This window comes from Manis javanica, chromosome 4 (genome assembly GCF_040802235.1).
Source record: "Manis javanica isolate MJ-LG chromosome 4, MJ_LKY, whole genome shotgun sequence".
NCBI lineage: Eukaryota > Metazoa > Chordata > Mammalia > Pholidota > Manidae > Manis > Manis javanica.
In genome coordinates this window covers 92,405,961-92,419,762 of record NC_133159.1, presented here as the reverse complement: position 1 = coordinate 92,419,762, position 13,802 = coordinate 92,405,961, and the positions used below count along the sequence as shown (strand labels likewise).

The window sequence follows — 13,802 nt, the reverse complement described above, 5'->3', positions numbered from 1 at the left end:
AGCCCCTTCCCTAAAAAGCTATATACATTTACTTTGGCAATAAAGTGGAGTGTTCTTACAAATAACCAAATAGGGACTTCAGCAATTCAAACCGTTATATAAAGCTGGTGCCTGAAACTAGAAGATAACGTGTAAGAAATAATTTCTCACTTGAGGATTTCATTCTCTGCAATTTATATATACAGATATGAACTGGTTGTATTAGTCTTTCGTGAGAGATTCTTTGGGGTAGGTTTTAAGTGTGAGCCATTATCTCTGCGAAGAAGTGATTTATTTCCTATTTTTATTTATGCAATTTCTCAGAGAAAGAGAGGGATTGTGGGTGGTTCTGGCTTAAGGAGAATAGTCCAAAGTGCTTTTGATCATATCTGAGGTTTGCATGTATAGGTGTTTTCATGATATTTTACCACCAAATATGTTTCTAGAGTTATTGGTTCCAATCCAGAAATAATTATAAGCATAGTTAACTTAAGAATTGGTGTTATTTCTTCCTCAGATTCACCAGTGTAAAAAACATCAATGTGGAAAAGTAGGTGAACAGCTAGGTTAGGATTTGATAATTTAAAACTATTTTTGCTAAGATGCAAAGGCCGTAACTATTAAAGCAGTCATTTCATGACTCAGATCCACCGTCTGCTGAGATCAGCTCAAAACTGCATCTCTTGAGCTGTCCTTTGGGACCACCTAAGTCCACAAGGAGAGCTGTTGCCTGAAAACCCCTATAGCATGTTACTGTCTGCGCTCCTGATTTCTCATTAATACATGGATTGCCATGAGTTTTAATATTGCTAGTTTAAATTTTCTAAGTCTATTTCTTGTTTCCATAATTAGATTAGATCTTTTTGAGGAAGGGCAAAGCCTTGCAGAAGGCCTCAGTAAATACTAGTAATTGCATAATTGATATCAAGTGGTGGAGCTACTATAAACAGGTATTATCAGATTGTTTCCTCCATAATTACATTATAGCAAGTAACATTATTGCAAGACATGGAATTTGTATTGTAACTTTGGTTTTTTAATATTTGTTAAAGAAGGTTTTTTCTATTGTGCTCCCTTCTCCCTCTCCCTCTCTCTTTCTGTGTGTATACACACAAAACCAAAGGAAACCTTAATATTGATGCTGCTGTATTTGTGAAAATTTATGGAAAAAGAATGTAATGATTTTCCACATCTGTATCCAAGGGTTACTAAATATGTAGATATTTGGTAACACGTAGGCAAATGTGAAGTTTATTGACAGAATGTTGCTTTTCACTTGAGCATTTTGGTGATGGGTAGATAATGAATTAACAGAACAAGCTGACTTGAACCGCGATGATCACTTCTGAAAAACCATACATTTGCATTTTGAGTGAATTAATATGATTTCTAGAAATTTTTCATTTAGAAAAAATTTCAAACCGTTGTTATGGTTTTACATAGAAAATATATTTATATAATTTGCATCAAATCAAGAAAATTTTAGTTTGTTAAAATGCTTTTCCCCATCTTTTTTTCTGTAGGAGAGGCAAAAATAGGTTGTAAGTGGGGTGATATTTATAAATTTAAATTTAAGTATTCAGTGACTTGCTTGTCTTGATGAAATGAAAGCAATTTCAAAAATTTAATGTAAAGGCAAAAGTTTATATGAAATCAATTTAGAAGTGAGTTTTGAAAATTAACTTTATAAATCAAGTTTTATTTCCTACTCCAATATGTTAACTATTTGTTTATGCTATACTATAGTATACTCTTGGTCTTAGTAATGTAGGTCACTTTACTTCTGAATCGTTAATTCTATTTGACCTTTGTGAAATTATCAAGATAAACACCTCAGTTACAAGCTGATCCCTACCTAGAATATAATTTTCTTCCATATTGTGTACCTAAAATAGTTTCCTGGGGAGGGGGAAAGGTAGACCTTGTATTTGGTGGGAGTACTAGACTATTTTTCCAAAGAATTTTCATTATGTGGGATGCCTAAACTTCCTGAACAATTAAAACAGAACCATCAGTAGTCACCATGTGGAAATCCTAATCTAATCTAAACATATCTCCAGTGGGACAAAATTTATGTGTTTTTTCTTGGGAGGAAAAATGTCCTGAAAATGAGATACTGAAATTTGTGGCCCCTCAACTCCTATAGCATATTACTGTCTGTGCATACATGTTTTAATACTTGACCATCATGGCATTTTTAAATTTAATATCTCATCTTACTTTTAAAAACTTAATTTTGTTTATATATAATTGTAAGGCCAAATAAGAAGAGAACTTAAAATTAACCAGTTACTGTCTGGTTACTCTTGCTACTCTAAGATCCTGGCATATGAAAATATTCAATCAATATTACTAACAAATATCTAACTTTCAGAAGTAGATTAGGCATATAAGAGTCTCTATGAATAGTATAAATGAAACAATTTCTATGTTATCTTTTCCAATTCTAATGAGAGTCTTGGATAACATGTGGCCCCTGAGAATTTTAACCAGTTAGCCACTTGTTTCAAGTAGTTAGAAACTGCAAATAGAAAAAAACATATAATAGATCAAAAGTATTTGTGTTACCTCTTTGGGTGAACTGTTGCAGAATTAATAATTTAATTATTTCATGAATTAACTAGGGAATATCTTCGGCTCAGTATGAAGGTCTCAGAGGGGTAGTTTGTTACAAGGCAAAGAGTACTGGGAATCAAAAGGTAAGGGGTCTGGTCCCACATCTGCTGCTGGGGAGCTGTGTGGCTATTAATTTCTCTGGACTTCAGTTTCCCTATCTATGAAACAAAGGTGTTGGGCTAAAAGATCTAAGGTTTCTCTCACCTGCTAAATTCCATCACTCCAGTAGTTCTTTTCTGGTCTAGGAGGGTTATACTAAAGTTCATGGAAAGATGAAATACTGGGATGAAGAATATGCTCTTTGGAGAATCTATGGGATTAATGGTTCCCTATGTGGAGGGAAAAGTATTGCTGCATGTTTTGACTGTGGACCTTCTGACTGTTGTAGTGCTGGATTTGAAAATTATTATTGGAGAGAGCAGAGGGATACCACATGTGTGTGCAGATGGACAATCATTCAAAAATAGCTTTTTTTTTTTTGGAAATCCCTTCTTAAAGATCCTGGTCCCATACAGCTGGGAAAATGGACTGAACTTGTCTTGGTGATCTCCTCGACTGTGTTCCAAAGACTCTTGCCCTGGGAGTATAGAGACCAAAATCCCACTTCACAACTGTCTCCTTTAAAAAGAAATAAAATATCTGAAATGCCCATTAGATGCTATTACTCCATTGTCATTGTTGCATTTTCAAATGACACCTATGGGTGGCCTAGAAAATATCTGTTTAAAGGAAATTTATTTAATATATGGTGAATGTAAATAGCACTCAGGCTGGATTTGAATCTCGATTCTATCACTTGGACAAGTTTCATAACTTCTGGGTCTAAGCTTCTCATCTGTAAAGTGGGGATGAATGATGACACCACCTGCTGCTTGTTGTCAAGACTTGAATGAGTTAATATTTGCTTGTCACTATAGTGAGCGTTCAATAAATGTTACTTTTATTATGTTATTTATAGTTGCTGTTTTAATAAAAATCAGACTTATACTGTAGTGTAAATAGTTCTTACTGAATTGAAGTAGAGAAAGTAATGTACTCCCTTATTTTTTGAAATTTTAATTGTTCCCAGAGTATGTGACCTAATACATAAAAAAAGCTCACTTAAGATACAGCTTACTTTAGGGAATAATCTGGTTCTAGCACCTACATTGATTAATACTATTGTTCAGAAAACAATAGAAATCATTTTGGAATATTGTGGAAAAATTTGATTTTTAACATTTGAAATAAAGTGTTAATTTCCAAATTAATTTCAGTTTAGTAGCACATCAGTTTAGACTATGGATCAAATATTTGTTTCATCTGAATTTTTTTCAATAGGGAGAGAATCAGAAAATTATTATGTGACAATTTGGTTGTGGCACTTGAAATTCATTTTCATGAATTAGAAAAATTGAGATTCTAGTTGTGAAAATGAGGTTTTGGAAGAAGTTCTCCTCTGTGCCTCGAGGAAAGTTCTTTGCAACGTGAGTTGGAGAGAACTATGTTAAAATTGCTAAACTTGATCGACTATTGTTGACATCATAGTTTGTCAAGCTGAAAAGCAAGCTTGAAGCATAAGGCTAAAACATTTTATTTATACCAAGAAAGCTTTAGAGGTAGGGTTGTATTACAATATTAAGTTGTCTTCTGTCATATACAGCATTCACTTAGCATGAATGATAGGCAGTTTTCAACTCACTAAATGGATGCCTTTAAAAACAGAATAAATTATGACTATGCTTTCTCATTTTTTTCTAGAATAACTGACAATGTAGGCTTTCATAGTTTAGTTATTTAAGTAAATGAGAAGGTGAATTCTAATGTCATGACAGAATGTAGAGAGTCCTAGTTTGGAAATTGGACATTGAGCTGGAATCCCACTTTAACCACTATTTAGATGACTTAGACAATTCACTCAAGCTTTAGTTACCTTATCTGTAAGATGATGATGTTGAATGATTGCTCTTTAAGATTGGTTCTAAAATGTGGTGGGAAATGGTGCCATAGGTAAGAAAACCACTGCTGAGAGGATTTTAGTGAGCCTTCTTTGAACATCCTTCTTCCAGGGGTGTATGAGGAAAGTATCAGGTGGAGACAAAGTCACAGGGTTCCTTTGGGTTTATACAGTTACTGTTGCTGTTCCCTAGGGAATCTGGAGACAACATTACTGATGCCTAGAAAGGAATCAACAGACGACCCTCAAGCTCTCCAGGAGAAATCCGTAGGCCCTTGGAGGGAATCTTATCATCCTCACAGCAAGCTGCCTACTCTCAGAAATGCAGCATCATTAAACTAGTGGGGAAGATACAGTTTAATGTGACAGTGGGTCTGTCCCTGAGATGGCACACAGAATTTCATTTTGCTATAAGTGACTATCTTGATAAAGAAAAAAATTTGGATTTTTACTGTCATAGAATATGTACAAACATGTTCACAATATGCATAGCTAATTTGATGAACTATCTCATGTTTTAGAATATATTTGACATCTATACATTTCTCCTCTTTCTCAGCATATTGAGGATGCCTGGTGGTAGAGGAAGGGCTTATTTTAATGTGGGGGAGGGTCACAGTCTCCTATCCCCTCTCCTCAGACATTATGCTTGTTAACTTCTGTTCACAACACAATGACGTACCAGAAAGGGAACGTCTGTTTTTCTCCAGGATGCTAACGTTCCCTGCAGAGAAATGGGTCAATTCAGGGATCAACAGGTCTAAAGATACAGTGTAGTGGATTGGAAAGAGTGTGGGGGTAGGAGTCAGAAACTGGAATTTTTCTTTCTCAACTCTTCCACTTGGTATGATGTTATGAGTGTAGCTTTTGGAGTCAGACAGGCTTTCCCAGCTGTATTACATTCGGCAAGTTATATGGCCTCTCTGAAACTCAGATTCACCATCTGTAAAATGGAATTCTGTAGAGATGTGGGATCATTTCTCTCCAGTTCCAAGCAGAACCTCTGACTCTTCCCAGGAAGTGGAACAGTTGGTTGGCCCACTTCTTACTGATACTCCAAGAAGACATCTATGATACCCACACTTAGTGTGGGTGTTCACAGCTACATGTTTGAAGGTTCATCATAGGATCTTATAAGAGATCTTGGTAAATCTTTGTTTATGCTAGGAATTTCCAGATGCCCCCACACAGAGAAAACAGCAAAGGTACAGATATCAGCTCACACTTAAAAAGTGGCTTGACATTCTAAATTCATTTGCATAAAGGTTAATGCATGAAACAAAGTCAGTTTGCTCAAGGTAGGCAATTATTGTCAATAAAGATTTCTAAACCTCTTGGATTTTTTCTTTCTTTTTTTAGGTAGGGAATACTTCCCCCACCTTAGTTGAAATATTTTATTTTTTCTTCAGGATTAAAGAAACAGCTACGTCCTAATGTTCATTCAACTTTAGGATAATCACAAAAGTTTCATGAATGTGAAATGCTAGTTACACAAATATGAAATGGATCTGTGATGAGGATACTTGGTACATGATATAACAAAGTCCCAGAAGTATATCACCTGGGACCTTAGCTTTCCTTCTAGAACATCAGCAAACAGTTCAGAATTAATGTAGCACACCATGCAATTTGCCATATAGCTATACTAGCCTGATAATTCTTTTCCTCATTATATAAAACCCAATTAGTTAAAGGGCAATTCAAATGAAACTTTTATTTGGGGGATTTAGAAGTATTAAACCAAAAGGAAACAAACAAACACTGCAGCTCTCTGGATAGCATGAACACGATTACTAATAACCCTTGGGTGGGGAAATGACTGACCTTGTTATTTTCCTCACGATGCAGGCTCCTACAGTAAATCAGTACTGAACAAAAATATTTGGATGCTGTCTGGTAAACAACTTTTACAAGGTCTCCAACTGGCATCAAATGTTTTCAAGTATGAAAACATCTCTGGGCTTTCTCAACAGGCTGAGGGTTCCCTGCAGGTAATAGTTCCCTTGTTTAATAGTCCTGCCAATTAAATCAAATTAGCGATGATTTTTAACTATGTGATGAAGGCAATGCTAATTATAAGAGAAAACAGGAAAGTGGAATATATCCCTTATGTGAACTATTGTTTCAAAGTGAATAAATTGGAGGGGAGGTAATAGCCATGCCTCCATCAATATTTCTATGCTTTATATACTATGATGTCAATCATTTGGAAGTAATTTAAGGAAATAACATGTATTTGGGTTCACAAAATGTTTACATCTTTTTTTTCTATTGTTGCTATTCTAAGAAATATTTTCATTCTTAAAGAATTCCAAGTTTTTCCTTATGTGATCTTTGATTTTCAGTGGATGGCCTACTTTTAATCTCTGACTTATCTGTCTGCTTTTTTTTTTAAGTGATAAGCACCCACACAAAGCTATGTGCACATGAAGCCAATTCTTGTTCTATGTATGTTCTTTAAAGTACACTATTTAACATAATTAGTGAAATCACTTTCTTTTCCGGACTAAGATATTATGTTAGAAGCTAATGATTAGTTTATTACTTTAAAAAAATCATCCACCTCAAACCTACTATTAATTTGGATCATCCACATCAATCAGTGTTCACTTGTGTAAGACTGTGAATATTTACTTATAAATGCATGATACCTTTTATTAAAAAATACCTGAGTGAATTACTACTACATCAGGTAAAACAAAAAAACAGATCATAAGGTTCATAGGGCTAAAATTTATTTGGGGATTCATTAATTGCTGACAATATCACCAATAATTTTTTCAGCCACAGCCAAAGCACAGCAAAATGACTGAGTTTAAACCAAGTACCTCTGGGATGACTGGGAAACCTATTTCCTAATAGATAGACAGCAGCAGGTACAAATGACCTTCATGGGAAATTTGTTTTAAAAACATTTTTAGCAGATGATCAGAAAGGATGACTCTCCTGTCCATGCATTTGAGCCTTAATACAGGCATTGATAGTTTGAGATCTATACTAAAATCTATTAGGCCTCCAAAATCTTTAGTCATTGAGTATAGGTATGTGAACTTATGGTTACACACATCAATAATTTATGATGATAACATACATGATTCATTTTCTTTGAGGTATGCTTCGGTGATGGGAGTCTCATGGGTGTTACATCTGTTATAATGGCATCTCTCTATATACTTAGTGGAATCACACTCATTGATTCCTTCTTTGGGATAAAGGGAAAAGCTCTGGCAAACACCCAAACTTAGTTAAAAATCAAAGCAGCTTCCTCGTCTCTGACTTGTACCTTGGCAACCCCATTCCTATGGCCTCCAGAGCAGGCTGTGTCATCTATCTGTGCGTGAATTTTTGCACTTTTGGAGAGGAAAAGAACCCACCAGTGCATACAACAGGCACTTTATGAGCTCACAAATGGGGAATGTGCGAATGCCAGTGAAGCAGCCCAGAAGATACACCCATGTTTCCTGATTTTTATCATAAATCTCTTGAGCTTACAGCCAGCAAGAGGCAAGCCAGTCATGTTTGCTGTAGGGTGACCCCTGGAAAAGCTTATGTCCTGGTTGCTGGAGAAATCTGAGGAAATACCCCTTGTACTCCAAGCAGAACAGTCAGAGGCACCCCAAAGGCAGGGTACAAACTATCACTTTATCTGTTAGAGGGTTTTGGTTACGTTTTAAGGAGTTAAATTTTCCTACGTTCCTGTAATAACAGTTAATATATTTTCCAAAGGCACACAATGCATCCTTTCAGGTCACCACACTGAGTTCAAAATAAAACAAAGCAGAACAAAACTGGAATTTCCCGATTCAGCGTGTAAAAGGTCAACATCTGCTGATGCTCAGAGATGGGGCATGTGGTGGAGGTGGCCGAATGAGATGGTGAGTGAGCTGTACAGTCAAAGAATCCATGCAACACATGACTGACACTCTGAACAGAAACACACCCAGCACCAAAGAACTACTTTCCACCCATCCATTTCTGGAACTTTTGACAGGCCAGACCACGGCAGCAGTACTCAGTAACCTGTGTCAGCGTGCTTGCACTTAACTCCCTTTTGTTCTAAAATCCATGTGCAAATGCAATTGCCAAGGCCTGAAAGGAGCACCTTGTGGGCTATAGCTACAGTGAAGGCAAATGCCCAGGGAGATCCAAAAGCAGAACACAGACCATTAGAGCTAAAGGTTTTCATTTACATGTTTGTAGCACTCATGCTGTTTCAACAAAATCACAAAGAGGATGTTCCAGCATTAGGCTGGAATCTAAATGGATGTGGCCCCAACTTTTATTTACAAAGCAGCTGGTTTTCATGGCAGTTAATATGTCTGGTGCTTAACAAATCTGTGTCCCAGCCTATTCACAAGATTAAGTAAACTGGGTTGATTTATAAATTGGAAGATCCGACTGTGAATTTATAAGAAGTGGGAAGTTGTTTTCCCAAAATTATCAGATGGATGTTGGGTGTTAGAATGCTTCACCCACTGCTGTCTATGCTGCTGCAGTCATCCTGTTGGGCACAACTCCTGTAATGGAGCCTGTGAGGTGTGAGGCCACAGTGAAAATTCTTCTCTTCACTTACAGTGCATAATCTCAGTTTCCTCAGAATTTTGAATCAGTTATTCAGCAGCTGCTCAAAGGCTGCAGCCATCAGAGAGAAAGGGTGCAATATATAAAAACATGAGAATCTGCTCTGAAGATATATGGGGCATTTCCTTACTGAGCATGTCAGGCGTGGTGTTGGGGGTGTCATTGTTTTATATGGAAGAGAGGGTTACAATCCGGTTCTCCCATTATAGCTGGGAGAATGCTCTTTGCAACAGTACTGAAGTGTTTCCCACAGACAGGCGAAGAGGGATTTCTCCTTCCATTGCTTGTATTTCTACTACAAGATTTCTTGCAGGAATTTCTAGTAGCCTGGCTCCTAAATAGTGCATGCATTTTTATACCTCTTCTCTATCAAACTTAACCTAAGTAAACAGGAAAGCATGGGTCACTCTATTTTAGGAGGGAAAAATGGACATTCTGATTATTTTCTTCCTTCCTTTCTCCAGAAAGACTAATGATCACAAACCTGCCCCTTTCAGGCCTTTACAAAGACTAAACCTTGATGCATTAATAAAATTCCCTCCCCCTGGTTTCATGCATTTTCCTTGGATTCTAATGAATATGCCTAAAGCATCCATTGACATCATTTTCTGCTTTTCCAAGTTGTGAAAGAAATCCATATCCAGTCCTAGGAAGAGAGTTCAGTGTGTTTGTTGGTTACTGAGCACAGTTAAACAGGACTTTATAATTTCGCTAAATGAACTGCCTAAGTTAATTGTACCTTGTAAGGTAACCTTCATTGATCAAAAGTGGTCAGGGAAGCTGGGGCACTGCCATGTCCTCAAAGGAGTTGTACACAGGTGACCACTGTATTTGTACTCTCACCGTATCTGTGCAGAGAGCGAACTGATACAATTACCAAAGAAAATACTCCCTTACATCAGAAATGGACACTGGGAAAATAGGTCTGAGGAGCTAAACAACAAAGCAGAGCTAGCTTAGACTTGGTTTGGTGATTTTTTTACTTACTACCAATACTGGAAATACTGGGGATACCTGGAGAGAAAGAAAACAATAAAGAAAAGCTGTTAGACATACATTAGTACATGACAATCTATAACTTAATATAAAATCTCAGAAACTTCACACTTGATAACATTCAGATCATTAGGAAATCAGCACAAAAAAAGCAAAATTCATCCTTTGAAACCATTTTGCTTTCATTATCAAACTCCTGAACTCATCAGAGTTGGGAAATTAATGCGCAGCTTTAATAGTTGGTTCAAGACAGCTTCATGACATCAAACATTTTGTGCTTTCCTATAAGGTTAATGAACATTCATTTGTATGTAGGTCAAACAGATACTAAGCTAGGCTTAAATTCTGAGCGCAGAGTAACAAATATACACTACGGGGGCCCAGCAAATATATCCACATATGCAATAGATCACTTTAAATGTGTTGTGAAATGCATGTGCTAGCTTTAGAAATTCACTTGGTGCTTTGATTAATTCCACATAAGCAACATTTTTATTCCTCTTTTACTTGTCAGATATGTGGATTAAACTCTCTATAGAAGCTTAATTGAGCAGAATAATTCAAGAATACATTAGGTTGTTCATATTGATCATGGAATTAATTGATTTTCCAGCTTCCACTTTAATTTACAAGTTAGTGCTGAGATGGTGGAACTATTTCAGAATGTGCCTGGACTTGGTATAAATATGGACATGAATTCAGTCAGTATCCTAAACACTCCTAGCCAAGAGCAGGGGCATGGAAGCCTGGCCTTTTGGCTTTGAAGCTTTGTTCTTACACGTACTGGCTGTGTGACCATTGGGCAAGTTGCTTATGTTCTTAGTGGCTTGGTTTCCTACCTCTTCAGGTTGTTGCAAGGATTACATAAATTAATATGTTTAAAGTACTCAAAGCATTGCTTGGTAGGTACTCTGTGCTATATCCAGCTCTGCTATGATTACTATTATTGATATTGTTGGTTCATGAAACAAGCCACACCATCACAGACATTGCTAATTAAAAGTCAGAGATATGTATCTTCTCCATTAAATTCAGGTAGTGGTGCATGTGAGCATGAGATGAGAATCAGACAAAAACTAAGTAAGGGTTCTGCTTTGCAACTGACTAGCTGGGTGATTTCAGGCAAGTTCCCAGCCTCTCTATGTATGTTTCCTCATCTGAAAGGGGCTAATAATATCTACTGCATGGAGCTGCTGTGAGGATTGAATGAGATAATCCATAACAATGTCTGACACATGGTATAGTCAATAAATGATAGCTGTTAATGAGCTGTTCAGACTTGTTCTCCACAGTGCTGAAGTGTGCTAACAGGTGGTAATCATAGGAATCATTAAACTTCTATTTTAGTATTTATCTTTGAACAACTGCCCTCTGCTTATTTTAACTAATCATTGTGCCTTATGCAGAGATTTCTAGCTTTGTGTTCCGTAAAACTAAGAGCTATATTCCTCTTTCTTGGGAAGGGAGAAGGAGGAATTAAAGCTTACTATGATTTTTAAAAACCCTGGAAGCATTGAAATCTTATTTTCAGCTGTTACATACATCAAAATATTTTATGTTAAATGCAAAGAGTTTTATGGTGCATCTGCTTAATTACTGATCAACGATCAACCCAAACTGGAAACCTAAATTTCCATGTCCATGTTTTAACTCTGCCCTGTGAACTGAATTTCAAGCCAAATGTGATTTCTGCAAAGGACTGTTGAGTTCCTGACCTGACACTTTAGTAGCCTATCTTTGCTGCAGGGTGACAGTGACTTGGCACCGAATCTTTTCTTTTTTTTTTTATTCCTTTGCAAATCCACTGAGTGAAGCACGATGGCAGCATCATAATTTTACTATCAACTGCAGAAACTCCAAATTTCCCCATGATTGAGATCCTGCTCTATTGCAAGGACCTGCTTGCCTTTGGTAATTCGTCAAAGAGAATGGAAGGTAGGATGGCAGAAAGAGACTTTTCATGTGTTTTCTAACTTACATGGAGCTCGAGGGCCATGCATAATGCAAGGCAAAGTTTTTCGGGGTGTTTGTCCAGACACAATGGAGAACAAATCCACAAGACTGTTTGATGCAGTATTTGCTGTAGTTGAATACTTTAGAAAGATGCAGAAATGTTTCCATTCCTTTGGGGAGGCCAGGGCAGGGAAAAATGTTCACTGCAGCTATACAAACCTGGCCAAGCAAGGCCATTACATGATCCTATTTTCTTCATGAAGATGTTTTCTATTACCTAACATTTGGATGTTTAAAATTCAGGCTCTTCCTCACTGGGTGGCTCATAATTTTTTGAGGTGCTGCCAGATGAGTCACTTTCTATTCCACTGCTGTAAAATGGGAATTGCTTAGAAAAGATTTTTAAACTGCTCATTGGAATAAAGATTTTTGAAGTTGAAAATATATGAACACCAAAGGATATCCATTAGTATATTTTCAAATGTTGTTTTTGCCCTAATGTTTCTTATCATAACATCCAAACAGATCACTCTTGGTTCTCTACAGACACCTAAAGCATTTAATAAACCCATTACATCCATTACAAAAACTACAAGCAAGCCATGAGATATCTTTCACCTGTTTAAGGACATAGGCAGGAAGGCTACTATTCATTTCATAAAAGGTGGGTTTCTTGGGGTCTGAAAGGAACAAATCAATGAATGGGATTCCATCTTACCACTGTGACAATACTCATAAACTGTGGGAATAAGAGTCAGATCATGCTCAGGAAAACCGTCTAGACATGTGTTGGCAGTTTGTCTAACATTACTTGTGAAGTGACAACTCTTATGTAAGGAATATTTTTACCTTTAAAATTGAGCTTAGAAATTCTTCCTTTCCTGACTTCTCCATCTCCCTGATGTGAATTAGCCGCTCTCCTTTGTGTTCACATACCTCTTTGTCCGGGTCTCCATGAGCAACCTAGCAACTTATTTTTATGATTGTCTGCATGTTTGCCTGAGAGCTTTGAGGGGGACAAGTGCCATGTCTCGTTCCAGCTTAGATCTCTAGCATCTGTCTGGGACAATGCCTGGTAGAGAAGAGTTCAATGGTATTTGAGAAAAACTCTATTGCTTCTTTCAAAGAAGGTTTCTACTATAGTAAGAATACAACTTTTGGTCCTAGTATGATCTTCTCTCCTACAAAATCTTCCGCTGAGACATTTCTCAGTACTGACGTCTGTTTTTGTTCTCTGAGCATTTCCTCCATTCTGATAGTGACAGTCCCATTGGGTACAGATGCCTCCTTACCACTTGCCCTCTGAGAACTGCAGAGGCTCAGAGCTCAACTTGATGCTCAACTGGGTAAACTCATTTAATATCTGGCTTGTTTTCTTTCTATTTTTTCTCACATTTTCCTTTTGAATTCCTATTTGGGTATTCTTCTTTGTATTTGTCTTTTTGTCCTAAGTCATCCCGGGGCAAATACAGATTTCGTGGGGCCCGAAGCATATACAAAAACGGGAGTTCTCTTTTGAGAAAGAGATATTAAGTTTAAAATACAAAATTAGATATTTTGAATTTAGAAGGGGTGTAGGGAAGGACCTTGAAATTTAAGCTTCATCAGCTTAAATCCATCTCTAGAAAAGCCTCAGAAATGCTTGGGAAAGATAAATAGATGATTAAGTACATAGAAAGGAAGGAAGAGAAGAAAGGAAGATACAAGATAAACTGATTCAGAAAGAGTGACTTAAAAAATG

At 36.8% G+C, this 13,802-nt stretch overlaps 1 protein-coding gene across 5 annotated transcripts in view; it reads right to left on the bottom strand.

The window, feature by feature from the left end:
* The window catches only part of NTNG1 (netrin G1), a 307,348-nt gene that overhangs the window by 57,261 nt on the left and 236,285 nt on the right, over positions 1-13,802 (bottom strand). For all 5 annotated transcript variants that reach the window (XM_017664603.3, XM_017664606.3, XM_017664607.3 and 2 more), the window contains exon 5: positions 10,100-10,126. In XM_017664603.3, coding sequence (XP_017520092.3) covers positions 10,100-10,126 — 27 coding nt within the window. The remainder of the gene's footprint in view (positions 1-10,099; positions 10,127-13,802) is intronic.